General features: G+C 40.5%; 1 protein-coding gene across 1 annotated transcript in view; it reads right to left on the reverse strand.

The window, feature by feature from the left end:
• The window catches only part of LOC133607595 (GDNF family receptor alpha-4-like), a 70,762-nt gene that overhangs the window by 22,488 nt on the left and 31,464 nt on the right, over positions 1-16,810 (reverse strand). The window contains exons 2-4 of the mRNA XM_061962376.2: positions 4,092-4,358; positions 519-611; positions 63-432 (exon numbers count right to left, since the gene is read on the reverse strand). Of these exons, the coding sequence (XP_061818360.1) occupies positions 63-432; positions 519-611; positions 4,092-4,358 (730 nt within the window). The remainder of the gene's footprint in view (positions 1-62; positions 433-518; positions 612-4,091; positions 4,359-16,810) is intronic.

Here is a 16,810-nt window from a genome sequence, read left to right on the forward strand (position 1 = left end):
GTCCTGCCTGATTATTCACCTCAGACCCCCAACTTCAGCTCTCTAATACAAAACGTCCTCACCTACACAGCTCGTCTCTGGAGCAGTAGTTCTGCAGGCTGAGGCAGTTGGGCTTGCCCACTCGGTCATCGCCCTTGGCGCTCTCCTCGTAGGAACAAGACGGGACGATGGTTTTCCTGCGGCGCTCCCCGCATAAGGTATCGGAGCAGGGGCAGAAAAGCAACGCAAAGCTGTATTCCTCGGGGACGCGCTCCAGGAAGCGCCGTAGGGCTCTGTGACATTTTTGTCGGTTGCAGCTGCTGTCGGAGGCCGCCGCTCGCTTGGTGCACGCCACCACGTACTCTGAGCGCAGGGAGCCGCATTTCTCAAAAAGGCCGCAGTCCTGGGCAGCCTTCAGACACTGATTGTGTCCGTCGACGGACACTGAGGAAGCTTTCGGGAAGAGAACAGTTTTGTGTCGATCAGGAAACAATAAGGCTCAATGAATCCTGATTATTCATTAGTTGGTGTAGCTTTACCCGCCATGATGGAGGCCATGTGCGACATCTCAATGTTTCGCACCAGATTCAACTCCAGTTCTTCATATGGAGATATTTCATACTCATCATATGCTGAAAACAGAAGTGAAGCATCTTGTTTTCATTAAATACACTCACTGGGCACCCCATTAGGTACGCCTACATATTCTAATGAGATCCAATACAGTGATGCATCATAACATTGTCTGTCTAACTTGATCCGCTTTCATCCAGTCTTATAGGGGGTTGTGGTATCTGACTTTACAAACTTTGTGCGAACAGCCACACATGTCCCCGCTTTTTTCACCACAGCTCCATCTGCTGGATAACTGCAATACTTGGCCCCAATGTGAGCAGCACAAAACATATAAATACATTCCTTAATCAACAACTTTATAGAATGAGTTATTGATGTTGATTTTTACTTGTTTTTGAGTCATTCTACTAACTAACTAGGGAACAAAACATGCATTTGAGCTGTATTTGAGAGTGTAATTCTCATGAAAAATTTAACAAAACAAAACCTGACCTCACATTTTTAATGCCTGAAATTGCATTGTTTCCCATTCCTTCATTTTTTGGGAACAAATAAATTGGGACCACCACTGTTACATTTAGCTATCTGTTATGCTCTTGATCATGAACACATCACAATGGAAATGTCTAAGAATGCAGCTTGTCCTGACAGTAGTACCGTAGATAGTGCCAAAACCTGCGCTTGGAAACCATAATCAGCGCACAAAAAGAGAACCGTCTTTGTGTGCAGCCTTAATTAGTTAAATAAATAATTAACTCAATTGTGAAATAATTCAATCATGAAATAATTATTTACAACATGAAATCATAAAATAAATAATTAAACTGTTAAATAATCAAATATTGGAACAATTAATTACATAGTTAAATAACTAAATATTACAATACTTATTTAAATTGATTGTTAGCCACAACAAGCTATCTTTAACAATATAAAGTTGTTAAAAAAGTTGTTCACATTATATAATATTAAATGGCAATGTCATCATTTAGAAGGTTGTAGTCTATCCATCAATGTTCTGCCGTGTAAAACAAAATACAAAATACACTAACATTGGGTTTAGGGATGTAACGATATTAATAATTCATATGACGATTATTGTGACCAAAATGATCACCGTTATCATCATTATCACGGTATTGTATGGGCTGGAAAAGTGCTGACACATGCACAGAAATCTTTTGACTAAATGTTTCTTATGCTTCACCGACAGTGTTTTAGTCTCAGTATTGTATATGTTCTCATTCTTAATCATTTAATGATTTAAATGTCGGTTTGTATTAAAGTTAAAGTTAAAGTACCAACGAGAGTCACACACACACACGAGGTGTGGTGAAATTATCCTCTGCATTTGACCCATCCCCATGTTCACCCCCTTGGAGGTGAGGGGAGCAGTGAGCAGAAGTGGTGGCGGCGTTCAGGAATCCTTTTGGTGATTTAACCCCCAATTCCAACCCTTGATGCCAAGCAGGGAGGCAATGGGTCCCATTTTTATAGTCTTTGGTATGACTCGGCCGGGGTTTGAACTCCTGACCTTCCAGTATCAGGGCAGACACTTACACTGAGCAGTGTATTGTGGCACTTTAAGATTTATTGAAATGAAAAGAGCGTAATAAAATCACATTTCTGGTGGGTGTTTTGGCATCTTACCCTGTATTCTTTTGAGCATGGAATGATCACTCTGTCTAAGAAAGCCCAGCTTGGTAAGAGTGCACAATTGAATATCTTAGCTGCTCAGACAGCAATGTGTTTATATAGTTTAGATAGGTGTACGGTAATAATAACAGTCGAGAGTTTTATCGCGGTTATCATTAAGACCGTTTCTTGTTACGTCTCTAATTGGGTTATTTTGTCTAAAGATGCTATTCTTCTTCTGAAGGGTCACACAGTTCGATAGCGACAGGTTTCCTCGGACTGGCTCTGACCAGGACAAAGTTGGCGTTTAAAGTGACCATTCAGAGGGTAGTAACCGCACCGTGTATTCAATGCCCGCCTTTAAAGTGCCAAAAGGGAGGAACTCCGCGCATGTGCAAGGAGAGGCTTTTTGGCGTGTCTGATCATGGTTTCTATCCGTGTGGATTTTGGCACTGTTTTGACGCCATAATCGAACCTCTACTTTTTAACAGAGTAGAGTCAGTGGGCCCCATTCAGCAACCGTTCTTCAGAACACATTTTGTTGTTAGGCCCACTTACAAAGTTTTTAAGGAGATTTTTGTATTCACCAATGTTTTCGTAGCTGGGATTTGTTCGTAGGTAAGAACAAAATCTACGAGTGCTCCAGAGCACTCTTAGGGTGGCCTATTTGTTCTTAAGTGTGACACGTTTCCTTACTTCTATTGTCTCATGTTAAACTAATATCATAGATAGATAGATAGATAGATAGATAGATAGATAGATAGATAGATAGAGATCAGACAGACAGACATATAGCAAAGTCAGCAATATATAGACATTTCAAAATACTGTGTGCGTGCACACACACACACACACACACACACACACACACAATCATCAATTACCGAGGCGTTGATTTAGTGATTGGTGACTCTTTAAAAGACTCAACTCACACAATGGCAATGCTTTTGCTGCTACTGCAAGATGCCGCAGATCGTGCCCTGGGGAGGGAGCGCATATTTCACGACCATGTAGACCTATTAGCCCGAAGTGACAAATATTTATTTGAACGCTTTAGGCTACCGAGAGCTGTGCCCCCTTTCTTAAACTTACGTTTTGACATTATGTATTTCCCCCACGGGATAATACGAATTTCTCTTCTGTAATCTGTTTGTGTTTTCTCCGTGTGTTTGATTTTCGGCTTTTCCGCCGGAATTGTGCCCTTATATGGGGAATTAAGGGTGTTTACCTATGCAAATTATGGAATTAAGGGTGTTTAAATATGCATATTGTGGAAATAAGGGCGTGTTTATATGCAAATTATGATAGACACGCAAGCGCTAACCATTTGGCATTCAGCAACTTAAGAACAGCAGGTGGGAACAATTTGGCCGTTTAAGAACACGTCATGAATTTGAATGGACTCCTCTTAGGAAATCACTTAGGAAGAAAGATAAGAGGAAAAGTTAAGAACTTATTGCTTAATGGGGCCGAGTGTTGCCAATTTAATGGTTGTGTCGTTACATTTAGCAAATTCAGACCCGTCTAGATTGTCTTTTTTTGTTAAATGCCACTCGCGACAAATCTAACATTTTCTGGTGTTATTGGACAATTTTGGACACGAGATAAAGTTGCAGATCCACAATTTCCCATCTTTTTTCACATGACTTAATTTTAAATGAATTATGCATATGTATGACAAAATAGAAGCATATACACATAGTACAAGTAAGATATAAAGGCGTACAGTTTGAGGCTAATCCAAATTAGGTTTGCAATCTACAGAGTGCCAATAAAATGTTCATAAAGGCAGGATTTCTCATACATCTCTCAGTACATTATGCAGGTGTGTGTACGGCAAGCTTAAGTAAAAAAACAAACACACACACACACACACACAGATGGCAGGGCTTAAAACCCACCTCCAAACCTCACAGTCCAGTAGACCCTGAGGCAGTGTTCTTCCCTGCGTGAGCCACGCTGACATTTGCACACTTGAAGGGGGCGATGGTGATGCAAGGAGTTCTGAGCCTCAAGGCACTCGGTGCGGGCTTCCGGGCCGAGGGGCGAAACCGCTTCCTCTGCCACACAGTACTCAAGCAGGCGGTACGGTACCATGCAGGACTGCTCCTGGACGCATCCCTGCTCGGCCACCAGACAGTCTAAGGAGGCCGACACCGGCACGCTACCTGAAGGAGACACAGAGATACTTTTGTGTTTGTGTAAAATGTGCTTAGCTGTGGGGGTTAATTGTCCCACTGTGAGGTGTTCAGCTAAATAGGTTGTAATTAAGGCAACAGATCAAATTAATTGTGCTCTGTGGACGCCCTGTAGAACTACTCATTATAATAACTGTAAGGAAGATTAAATTGAAAGCACACAAGTGTTCTTCATTCACTATATGGCCATAAAACACCACAGTGGGGGTGTTGATTGGATTGATTGACATTCAGGGGCCATCCAAGCTCCTGGAACAAATCCAAAGAAGCAGTCAGCTAATATTGTGGCCATGTCTCAACCCAGAAGCGTTATGCTTGTGACACAACAATGCAAAGTGAGCACACTCTTTATCATCTCACACTGCACAATATCCTCTATTTCAAAATAATGTTTTCCTCATTTCTCAAGTTAAAGTTCCAAACTACTAATAGTTACTATTAGGTACATAATTTGTGATGATATTAGTCTCCTGCATCAAAAACAATGTTGTCACACAGCCATGTCTTAGGTGTGTGTTTGCGCTTCGCCAACCTGCACAATATTGATCATGGCTGCAGCATTTGCAGAAAAATCTAATTGACTGCCAGCAATCAAAAACAGTCGATGCAAACCACAGAATGACAAATACATTCCTGTATTTGTTAGTTCAACATTGCATTGCACACTATATACTCATACAGTGCACATATGCTATGTACATGACTACTTTGCCTTCAATTGTACAGTAGAACCTCGATTTATGGCTCTTGAACATGGTTAGTAAATTGAAAAGTGTGTATATTAAAGCAGAGTTCCCCATAAGAAACAATGTAAACATGAATAATTGGTTCTAGCCTCAACAAAAGGTTTTAGAAAAAGTATGCACACTTTGAAGACACTATGATGTATACCTGTATACTGTATTTGTATGTACATATGTATGTATTGATATACATACATATGTACATATATATATATATATTTATATATATATATATATATATATATATATATATATATATATATATATATATATATATATATATATATATATATATATATATATATATATATATATATATATATATATATATATATATATATACAATTGGCAGCACGGTGGAACAGGGGTTAGTGCATGTTCTACCCGTGGCTGCGCGGGTTCCCTCCGGATACTCTGGCTTCCTCCCACCTCCAAAGACATGCACCCGGTGATAGGTTGATTGGCAACACTAAAATTGGCCCTAGTGTGTGACTGTGAGTGTGAATGTTGTCTGTCTATCTGTGTTGGCCCTGTGATGAGGTGGCGACTTGTCCAGGGTGTACCTCGCCTACCGCCCAAATGCAGCTGAGATAGGCTCCCCGAAAGGGACAAGCGGTAGAAAATGGATGGATGGATGTATACAATTTAACAGTAAGTGATGTCAGCAAAATGGCAGCACACTAAGGCCTTCAGCGGCACACAAAATGAATGATTGAATTAGGCATGGGTACATTATTCAGACACACAGGAATACGTGGCGCTATTAAAGGTTCGTAAGTCGAAAAATTAGCAAATAGAAGGGTTCCTAACTCCAGGTTCCATTGAATATAAATTCATCAATATGTTTTATATCATTCGCTGCATTGTTAAACAGTTGCAGTGCAGGTCTGACAGTAAATACAAAGCAAGGAGCGATGATGCCAACTTAGCAACTTAATTGCTCTGGTTTGCGAGTATTCAGACCATCTTGATACTCTTTTTAAAAATGTGACACTTTTGGGGACTTTAGCATGAACACACATGTCAATTCTTTTCATTGAGCAGTTTCTCCTGCTTTGGGCCCTTTCCCTCACAGGCGACTCTTGTTTGTGACATAAAAAAAGAAAAAAGAAGCAACAGGAAAAGGTTTGTTTCTAAATATTTTTATTTTGGTGTTTACATGTTTTTTTGCTCACTTCTCTCACCGCCACAAATACAGTGGAACCTCAATTTACAAGCTCCTTATTGTAAGAACTTTTCAATTTACGAATCAGAGACCGAATAAAAATATGCTTTGTTTTATGAACCTTGTCTCAGTGTACGAACGTTTCATCCAACCATTTTGTACTTGGCAACACATCCATTGTGGGCGCGCTGATCAATCTTTGGTGCTCATTCAGTCAGCACAACAGCAGTGCTGTCGTTAGCTACAGTGATACTTTATGTGCTTCTTAAGATTGGTTTTTTTTTGCCTTTTAAAACATTTTTCTAGTTTTGCTAGCTCAATATGAGTCAAAAGAAAGCAATGGAAAAGCGGTGTGATTTGAAACATTCAGGAAGTGTCCACAGAGTTGTCGACACTGCCTTTCCCTTCCACTGCACGCCCAAAATAATAAGCGACGAGGTAAAGTGGATTTATTTTTGTATTCTTAATCATTATATCTAACTGGCTGTTAACGTTAAAGGCCTACTGAAACCCACTACTACCGACCACGCAGTCTGATAGTTTATATATCAATGATGAAATCTTAACATTGCAACACATGCCAATACGGCCGGGTTAGCTTACTAAAGTGCAATTTTAAAATTTGCGCGATATATCCTGCTGAAAACGTCTCGGTATGATGACGTCAGCGCGTGACGTCACGGATTGTGGAGGACATTTTGGGACAGCATGGTGGCCAGCTATTAAGTCGTCTGTTTTCATCGCAAAATTCCACAGTATTCTGGACATTTGTGTTGGTGAATCTTTTGCAATTTGTTCAATGAACAATGGAGACAGCAAAGAAGAAAGCTGTAGGTGAGAAGTGGTGTATTGCGGCAGGTGTTGTGCCGGATAACGCACCCCCGCCGTAGAATGCACCCCTTGACTGTGGTGCCGGATAACACAGCCGGTGTTTCATTGTTTACATTCCCGGAAGATGACAGTCAAGCTTTACCATTGACCTGTAGAGAACTGGGACAACAGAGACTCTTACCAGGAAGACTTTGAGTTGGATGCGCAGACGCGGTACCGTGAGTACACATGCAGCTGCGGCTTCCAAACATTTGATCGCTTGCCCGTACGTGCGTGCCGCTATGTGCATGTCACGTACGTAACTTTGGGGAAATATATGTGCTGGATGAACTTTGGGGAGGTGAACGGTACTTTGGGCTGTGGGATTGAGTGTGTTGTGCAGGTGTTTGAGTTGTATTGGCGGGTTATATGGACGGGAGGGGGGAGGTGTTTGTTATGCGGGATTAATTTGTGGCATATTAAATATAAGCCTGGTTGTGTTGTGGCTAATAGAGTATATATATGTCTTGTGTTTATTTACTGTTTTAGTCATTCCCAGCTGAATATCAGGTCCCACCCGCCTCTCACAGCATCTTCCCTATCTGAATCGCTCCCACTGCCCTCTAATCCTTCACTCTCACTTTCCTCATCCACGAATCTTTCATCCTCGCTCAAATTAATGGGGAAATCGTCGCTTTCTCGGTCCGAATCGCTCTCGCTGCTGGTGGCCATGATTGTAAACAATGTGCAGATGTGAGGAGCTCCACAACCTGTGACGTCACGCTACTCGTCTACACCGTTTAAATAAGAAAATCACATTTCAGTAGGCCTTTAAGGAGTTTGTGATTTCAAACTGGGAGTGCACCACATGGCTAGTGACAGTGTGTGTGTACGTGTTGGCAGGTAAGGACAGTTAAGCTATGTTACTATGTTTGTTTGATATACACTACTGTATAACGCTTTATATTGTGTTCAAAATATAAAAACTTTTACTAAAATATAGACTTTGGTCGAGGCTGTAACCCATTATTTATGTTTACAAATTTGCTTCACTATACAAACTTCTCTATTTACGAACCCTGTTCAAGAACCAATTAAGTTGGTAAATTGAGTGTGAGTAGTGCAATATTAGAAACAGCTCTCAGTGCAATGTACAATAGGGCAGGGGATTTTAACCTTTTTGACCCTGGGGCCCAACGTTTCCACTACAGAGGTGCCTAGGGCCCACTCAACTATTAACACTGAATTAGTATTTTTACTCTTGATTTTAATATAATATATGATTATGTCTAACTTACTAATAGTTTACAACCTTGTATGAAACCATGTGTTAATAACAATTATTGTTATTTATTCAACACATAAAACTTGGGCAGGCTGATTAGAAAAATAAAGAAGGGACTCAAATAACTGAGAACAAATACATTTACATACACCTATGTTGTGCTAAAACAAATAAACACAATTTACAATTAACTTGTTTCCTAACTAAATTGTCAATACAATTCAAGTGCACATTAAAATACAGCTTCACTACTCTACGACTTTAGCTGCGAACTTCTTCTGTTTGTTTGAAGTTGTTAGAAAATGTTATTACAACGGCCCTTACGGACCACAGCTGAGAAACAGATATTTTTTGGCGGCCCTTGCAGTGGTGCACTCATACTTGCCAACCTTGAGACCTCCGGGAGGTGGGGGGGTGGGAGGTGGGTGGTGGGGGGGTGGGGGGCGTGTTCGGGGGTGGGGCGGGGGGCGTGGTTGGGGGCGTGGTTAAGATATATATATATATATATATATATATATATATATAAGAAATACTTGACTTTCAGTGAATTCTAGCTATATATATATATATTTTATTACATATATACATATATATATATATATGTATGTGTGGGGAAAAAAATCACAAGACTACTTCTACTTTTTTTTTTTTTTTTTTTTCCCCACACATACATATATTGCGCTCTACTACGGTATCGAGCACTATTTTTTGGATAACCTTATTAAGACATATATATATATATATATATATATATATATATATATATATATATATATATATATATATATATATACATATATATATATATATATATATATATATATATATATATATATATATATATATATATAAAAGAAATACTTGAATTTCAGTGTTCATGTATTTACACATATACACACACATAACACTCATCTACTCATTGTTGAGTTAAGGGTTGAATTGTCCATCCTTGTTCTATTCTCTGTCACTATTTCAGAACACACACATTATAAAATCAATAAGAAAACGGGAGCTCTAATTTGGGAGTCTGAATTAGGATCAGAAGTTCCTATATAAACATTGCGTACTCACGTCGCCATTTTGTATTGATTACTGCAGCTGTGCACTGGATTCATTCACAAATACAAACTACAACTCACAAACACTTTAGAGTTAGGCTCCACCATTAGAATGTGTACTTAAACTTATAAAGATCACATGGATATTATTCAGTGAGTTGATTCACCAAAACTAACCTGTTATACAGGAGGAAAAAGCACACAGGACGTTTCAATTGTTTACAGACTGGTCGCGCTCATCAGAATGACAAGACACTTCCGGTCTGCAGGTGATAGCATTCAATTGGGAAGAAACTACTGACCAATGTGAATACTGATAAATGTGATGACAGCTCCAAAAACGAATTCAAACCACAAAATAAACTAAATAAATGTGTCACAAAAATGTGACACATTATGGGTTGGTCACATATGCATGTACAGTAGATAGCAGTATTGTCCCGTTTAAGAGTGTCACAACATTGCTGTTTACGGCAGACGAACTGCTTTATAGTAGACGAAAACTTGACTGCTGTTGTTGTGTGTTGTTGCCGCGCTGGGAGGACGTTAATGAAACTGCCTAACAATAAACCCACATAAGAAACCAAGAACTCGCCCTCGATCATTATTATATTGTGGGAAAGCGGACGTGTGAACAGGCTGTCAACATGTCACTCAGGTCCGCATGGAGCTGGAGGGGGCGTGGCCTCCAGCTCCGCCTGAATTTCGGGAGATTTTCGGGACAAAATTTGTCCCGGGAGGTTTTCCGGAGAGGCGCTGAATTTCGGGAGTCTCCTGGAAAATCCGGAGGGTTGGCAAGTATGGGTGCACTGCAAACTAGGTTAGTAATCATAATGTTCAATGAATGCCTTTCATTATTATCTGTGTAAAAGAAGATTTTTTGAACAGCGCATGTATTGCATTGTGCAGGTATATCTAAGGAAGTGATGGGTGATATGTAAAGAAATATCTATTAACATATATGGGTGCACGCATGCGCCCATGTATTAACATATAGATTACACACAAATACATAGCATTGTGTTACGATCGGTCACATGCTCTGATTAAGCTGCTGGCGACCGGAGTTGCAAAGCACAGCTGTCATCCCATTCTGCCTGCTGCACGTTTGGTAATCTCAGACGCCACATGAGGTCCAGGTCTCGCTCACGCGTGAAATATATCATAAACGGAGGCCACGCTTTATTGCCGCTGCAGGAGACCTGCCATGGCTCCTGCCGTGACGCCACAGGCTGAGGCGGGAAAACGATCATAGTCTCATAAAGACAACGCTTATCTTATCCAAACAGTAGGATTCTTAGATTATTCCAACACTCACATAAAGCAACAGTGTTAGATCTGTGAAAACTGTCTGACTACTCAGTTACGCTCATTGTTTAACCTAACTCCTGTGGCAACAGTAGGCTAAGTGCTTGAAGAAGAACTGGAGATGAATTACTGTGATATGTGCGCTATAATACACTCTATTGATTTCTCACTGGGGTGATTAATTCGATGTGCGCAGGAAAAGATGATGAAGGTTAACAGCGTTCATGGGAGGACCACGCGCCGGCGTTCACAGGGAAGTGATTGGCTGCGGCCAATTTATCTTCAAGCCATTCAAAAGGCGTGGGATGGATGGCCGACCATCCACGCTGCTGGCCAGTAACTGGAGATGAGAGGAGAGCGTGGCGAAGGAGTGGGAGGTCTGCTGGGAGAGACGGGAGGGAGTGTGACGGGAAGATATTCCTGCTGCATGCAAGTCAACAGGATTTGAGGAAGCAATGGAAGGACGAGAGGCGAGCTGAGGTAGCGGAAGTGGACACAACATTAGGTACACCTGCACAATCAAAAGCCGCGTCAAAGCCGTACCTCGCTTTTTCTGCGTCCCACTTTTCGTAAGATTGTTTTTTTTTTTGTCTCGGTTATCGTATGGCCAATCATTGAGCCTAACCAACCAGTGAATTTGCCCTCGTATCATTCCGCTGTACCAACTGTCCTAAAATGCGCGTTGGTGACTCAGTCTCTGTGTTTTTTATTGAGTACAACTACTAAATAAGCCACCTTGGCGCCAAAGACAGATGGGAATGCCAGCACTTTGGTAAAGAAGGTGAGAAGCACTATTGAATTCAAGAAAAAAAACTCATAGCACACTACAAAAATTTAGTCTGCTTGCCTTCCACCTCACCTCATCCCTCTGTGGCAACAAGAGAATTCAATAAAAGATAAAAGTTAATTCATTTATCCATTTCATTCATCATTTATATGTATAACATTGTTTTTACATGTAAAACTGTAATTATTTTCTATAAAATGGGTTTTCTGTTATTACTTTTGGGTTTCTGGAGCAGATTAATTGGATTTTCATTATTTCTTATGGGAAACATTGCTTCAAACCATTGGGTCTTCAGCTGATATTTTGGAACGGATTATTAATAAAATCTGAGGTACCACTGTATTTGATATTGTGGTTTGTATTTTGTAGGCATCATAGAGAGAGCTGTTTTTAATATTGATGTGACTTACAGTGGAACCAAAATATTAGGAGCTCCTAATCACCATGACAACAACAATTCATTTAGATTACAGTGGATCTCCACATGATTCCCGGGCGCAGCCACCGCTGCTGTCCACTGCTCCCCTCACCTCCCAGGGGGTGATCCAGTGTGATGGGTCAAATGCAGAGAATAATTTCGCCCACCTAGTGTGTGTGTGACAATTGGTACTTTAACTTTAATATTTGTGATTAAGCATTCCCTTCAAATTGGAGTGTTTTTTTTGTTTTTTTTTAAATAAAAACAATATTTTTCTTTTACTTACTGGTAATAATGTAACGGGATGTATTGTAGATAACGCAGTATTACGGTTTCAAAATCTCCACAATAATACCGTAACGTGTGACAGTGTCAAATAAAAATGTGGTGAGTGTAGTTTTTTTCTGCAGTTTTTCCTTTGGTGGGTCTGAAATAAACTACATCTCCCAGAATCCCCTGCGCAGCGTGGGACCGTAATGTGGGGGCGTGGAGCGCCGCAAAGGAGAGAAAAAGAGGAAACAGGAAGTGAAGTGTGTGAAGTGAATTACATTTATATAGCGCTTGTTCTCAATTGACTCAAAGCGCTTTACATTGTGATACCCAATATCTAAGTTACATTTAAACCAGTGTTGGTGGCACTGGGAGCAGGTGGGTAAAGTGACTTGCCCAAGGACACAACGGCAGTGACTAGGATCGCGGAAGCGGGGATCGAACCTGCAACCCTCAAGTTGCTGGCACGGCCGTTCTACCAACCGAGCTATACCGTGTGTCCCACGTCGTAGTAGATAAGAGGAATTGTTCTTTCAAAATCTGTCCATCACGTTTTGAGTTATGTTGTTAACAAACCAACAAACAAACCGTGGTAAAAACATAACCTTTTTGGCACAGGTAATAAATCGTGCCTCGTTCGTCGCAAGCTTTCCAAGCCAAAACAGACTCGGTCAAGGTGCACCGTGCCAAAGGAAAGCACTCGCTGCACACCGAAGCTACTTGATAAGCTACCATCACCCGGAAAAGATGAAGCCAGCGTAAATTTGTGAGGTGTTTACATAATTAAAAGTTAAAATGTGAGTTGACTTTTCTGAGAAACTGCATTTTCCAAACTGATACAATAAATGTCCACTGTAGAGGACACTGCTTCTCAGAAAGTAAAAGTTGAGACACAGTGACTCTTCCCGCACAATGTTTTGCAATAAAAAGAAACTACTTTTTTGTAGTAATAAATATGATTAGAACATTTTAGCATTATGTTTGTGTTTAATTACAATAAATGTGTTTGTCCTAAACATTTCTGCCACTTCATTTTACACACTATGGCATTTATAAGTCTTTTTTTTGGACATATGCCACACTAATATTGAACCCTGGCCTTAATACCGTGATTATATCGTACCGTTAGATTTTAATATCGTTTCATCCCAATTTACAGGCAAACCCGCCCATTTACATTTTTTTTCTCCCCAAAATGTTGTTTTTTTTGCAGAAAATCGATCCCATTAGTCCGAAGTTTGTAATACAAACCCCGTTTCCATATGAGTTGGGAAATTGTGTTAGATGTAAATATAAACGGAATACAATGATTTGCAAATCATTTTCAACCCATATTCAGTTGAATATGCTACAAAGACAACATATTTGATGTTCAAACTGATAAAAAAAATGTGTTTTGCAAATAATCATTGACTTTAGAATTTGATGCCAGCAACACGTGACAACAAAGTTGGGAAAGGTGGCAATACATACTGATAAAGTTGAGGAATGCTCATCAAACACTTATTTGGAACATCCCACAGGTGAACAGGCAAATAGGGAACAGGTGGGTGCCATGATTGGGTACAAAAGTAGATTCCATGAAATGCTCAGTCATTCACAAACAAGTATGGGGCGAGGGTCACCACTTTGTCAACAAATGCGTGAGCAAATTGTTGAACAGTTTAAGAAAAACCTTTCTCAACCAGCTAGTGCAAGGAATTTAGGGATTTCACCATCTACGGTCCATAATATCATCAAAGGGTTCAGAGAATCTGGAGAAATCACTGCATGTAAGCAGCTAAGCCCGTGACCTTCGATCCCTCAGGCTGTACTGCATCAACAAGCGACATCAGTGTGTAAAGGATATCACCACATGGGCTCAGGAACACTTCAGAAACCCACTGTCAGTAACTACAGTTGGTCGCTACATCTGTAAGTGCAAGTTAAAACTCTCCTATGCAAGGCGAAAACAATTTATCAACAACACCCAGAAACACCGTCGGCTTCGCTGGGCTTGAGCTCATCTAAGATGGACTGAAGTGGAAAAGTGTTCTGTGGTCTGACGAGTCCACATTTCAAATTGTTTTTGGAAACTGTGGACGTCGAGTCCTCCGGACCAAAGAGGAAAAGAACCATCCGGATTGTTTTAGGCTCAAAGTTGAAAAGCCAGCATCTGTGATGGTATGGAGGTGCATTAGTGCCCAAGACATGGGTAACTTACACATCTGTGAAGGCGCCATTAATGCTGAAAGGTACTTACAGGTTTTGGAGCAACATATGTTGCCATCCAAGCAATGTTACCATGGACGCCCCTGCTTATTTCAGCAAGACAATGCCAAGCCACGTGTTACATCAACGTGGCTTCATAGTAAAAGAGTGCGGGTACTAGACTGGCCTGCCTGTAGTCCAGACCTGTCTCCCATTGAAAATGTGTGGCACATTATGAAGCCTAAAATACCACAACGGAGACCCCCGGACTGTTGAACAACTTAAGCTGTACATCAAGCAAGAATGGGAAAGAATTCCACCTGAGAAGCTTAAAAAATGTGTCTCTTCAGTACCCAAACGTTTACTGAGTGTTGTTAAAAGGAAAGGCCATGTAACACAGTGGTGAACATGCCCTTTCCCAACTACTTTGGCACGTGTTGCAGCCATGAAATTGTAAGTTAATTATTATTTGCGAAAAAAAAAAAAAAAAGTTTATGAGTTTGAACATCAACTATGTTGTCTTTGTAGTGCATTCAATTGAATATGGGTTGAAAAGGATTTGCAAATCATTGTATTTCGTTTATATTTACATCTAACACAATTTCCCAACTCATATGGAAACGGGGTTTGTAATTCAATATGTGATAATAGGACATAGAATGTCAGCATGACACATAACCACATAATCACACAGAATACAGTACACACGGTGTGAGGTTTTTATGTTTGCACCTGGTACGTCCTGTTAGTGGCGCCACATCCACAGGAAAGGAGCAAGTCAGTCACGTGCAAGTCTTTGTAAATTTAAAGTGTTGTCTTACGCTGCTGTCCATGACTTCATCATCATCACCATCATTTACTGTAATATCATCAACCCGTGATGTGTACCTATGAGTGTGTTAGACATGTTGGAGGGCTTGAGCTCGGATTGTGCTTCAATGCAATTACCTTGTCAGCTCACTTTGTCGCAAGCGAAATTTGGCAATTATAGAGAAAGGGGTATGTATTGGAGCTGAATCTTATTTAATAGTCACAATAGTCACTTTTGGTGCAAATGCTGAACTGAAATCAGAAAAGCATGAGGGTTTGGAGGGGACGGAGCAAGCTAGCATAACGTACAGTGGCGCCTAAACGCAGCAACATAACCCAGGCTTTGTTAGAGTACTCTCCTTTATTTACGTTTTGTGGGTGGTCTCTTAATGTAACCCCTGTGAATATTCAGGTCTATTGTACTTTGAAATCTTTAAAAATAATAATAGTCACTATCAAAAAATAATATCATGATAAAAGATATGACGTACAGTATATTTGAAGACATGATAATGAAAGACATGTTTGCATCTTTGAAGAAAGGTGTGCTTCTTTTGGCTAATTTTAGTTGCGAAAGATGGAAAATTATTGTTTGTATGAATGAAAAGCTTTGCTTCTTAAAGGCATTAATACTGCTTGGTGTAATGTCTCCAACAACCACAGGGGGAAGGCTGTTCCATACTGTAATAGAGTGGAGAAAGATCTTGTCGAGGTATTTGGTGTTTTACTTTGGGATTTCCAGGGCATGGCTTGGTAGTATCCTTTGGTTGATATAACCTGTGATGTAGGCTGGCGGTAGCAGTGCTTTAAGATCCGCAGGACAGCTGGGCATGTGCATCTTATGTTTAGCGATGCAGCTACCTTATGTCCATTTAATGTTGTTGTAAGTGCGAAGAGGGTGGAGTTGTACGCATACAGGAATATGGTGTTGTCACACTGTTCCACAACATCATCTATGAAGATGGAGAATACCGTATTTTCCGCACCATAAGGCACCCTGGGTTAAAAGCCGCGCCTTCAATGAACGGCATATTTCAAAACTTTGTCCACCTATAAGCCGCCCGGTGTTGTAAGCCGCATCTAACTGCGCTAAAGGAATGTCAAAAAAACAGTCAGATAGGTCAGTCAAACCTTAATAATATATTAAAAACCAGCGTTCTAACAACTCTGTTCACTCCCAAAATGTACGCAAATGTGCAATCACAAACATACGTATATCAACATGGACAGAGCTGCGTGAAAAAAGCCACCCGGCCTCTTCGCGTAAACTTAAACTTACCTTAACCACTCGCTCATCTTTTCTTCATCCATCCCTTCGAGTTAGCTTTTTATGATGACGCCGGCTGGAAAGGTCTCTTTTGGCAAGGTCTTCCTTTTGAATATCACCATGGGTGGAAGTTTCTGGCCATTAGCATGGCAAGCTAGAACCACAGTGAAGGATGACTTCTCATTCCCTGTGGTGCGAATATTCACCGTACGTGCTCCCGTTGTATCCACAGTGCGGTTCACAGGAATATCAGTTGCTGTGAAATAGTAATCCGTGTGCGGATGGAGAGATTGCGTCTTTTCATGAACCGG

This window comes from Nerophis lumbriciformis, linkage group LG09, assembly GCF_033978685.3.
Source record: "Nerophis lumbriciformis linkage group LG09, RoL_Nlum_v2.1, whole genome shotgun sequence".
Lineage (NCBI taxonomy): Eukaryota > Metazoa > Chordata > Actinopteri > Syngnathiformes > Syngnathidae > Nerophis > Nerophis lumbriciformis.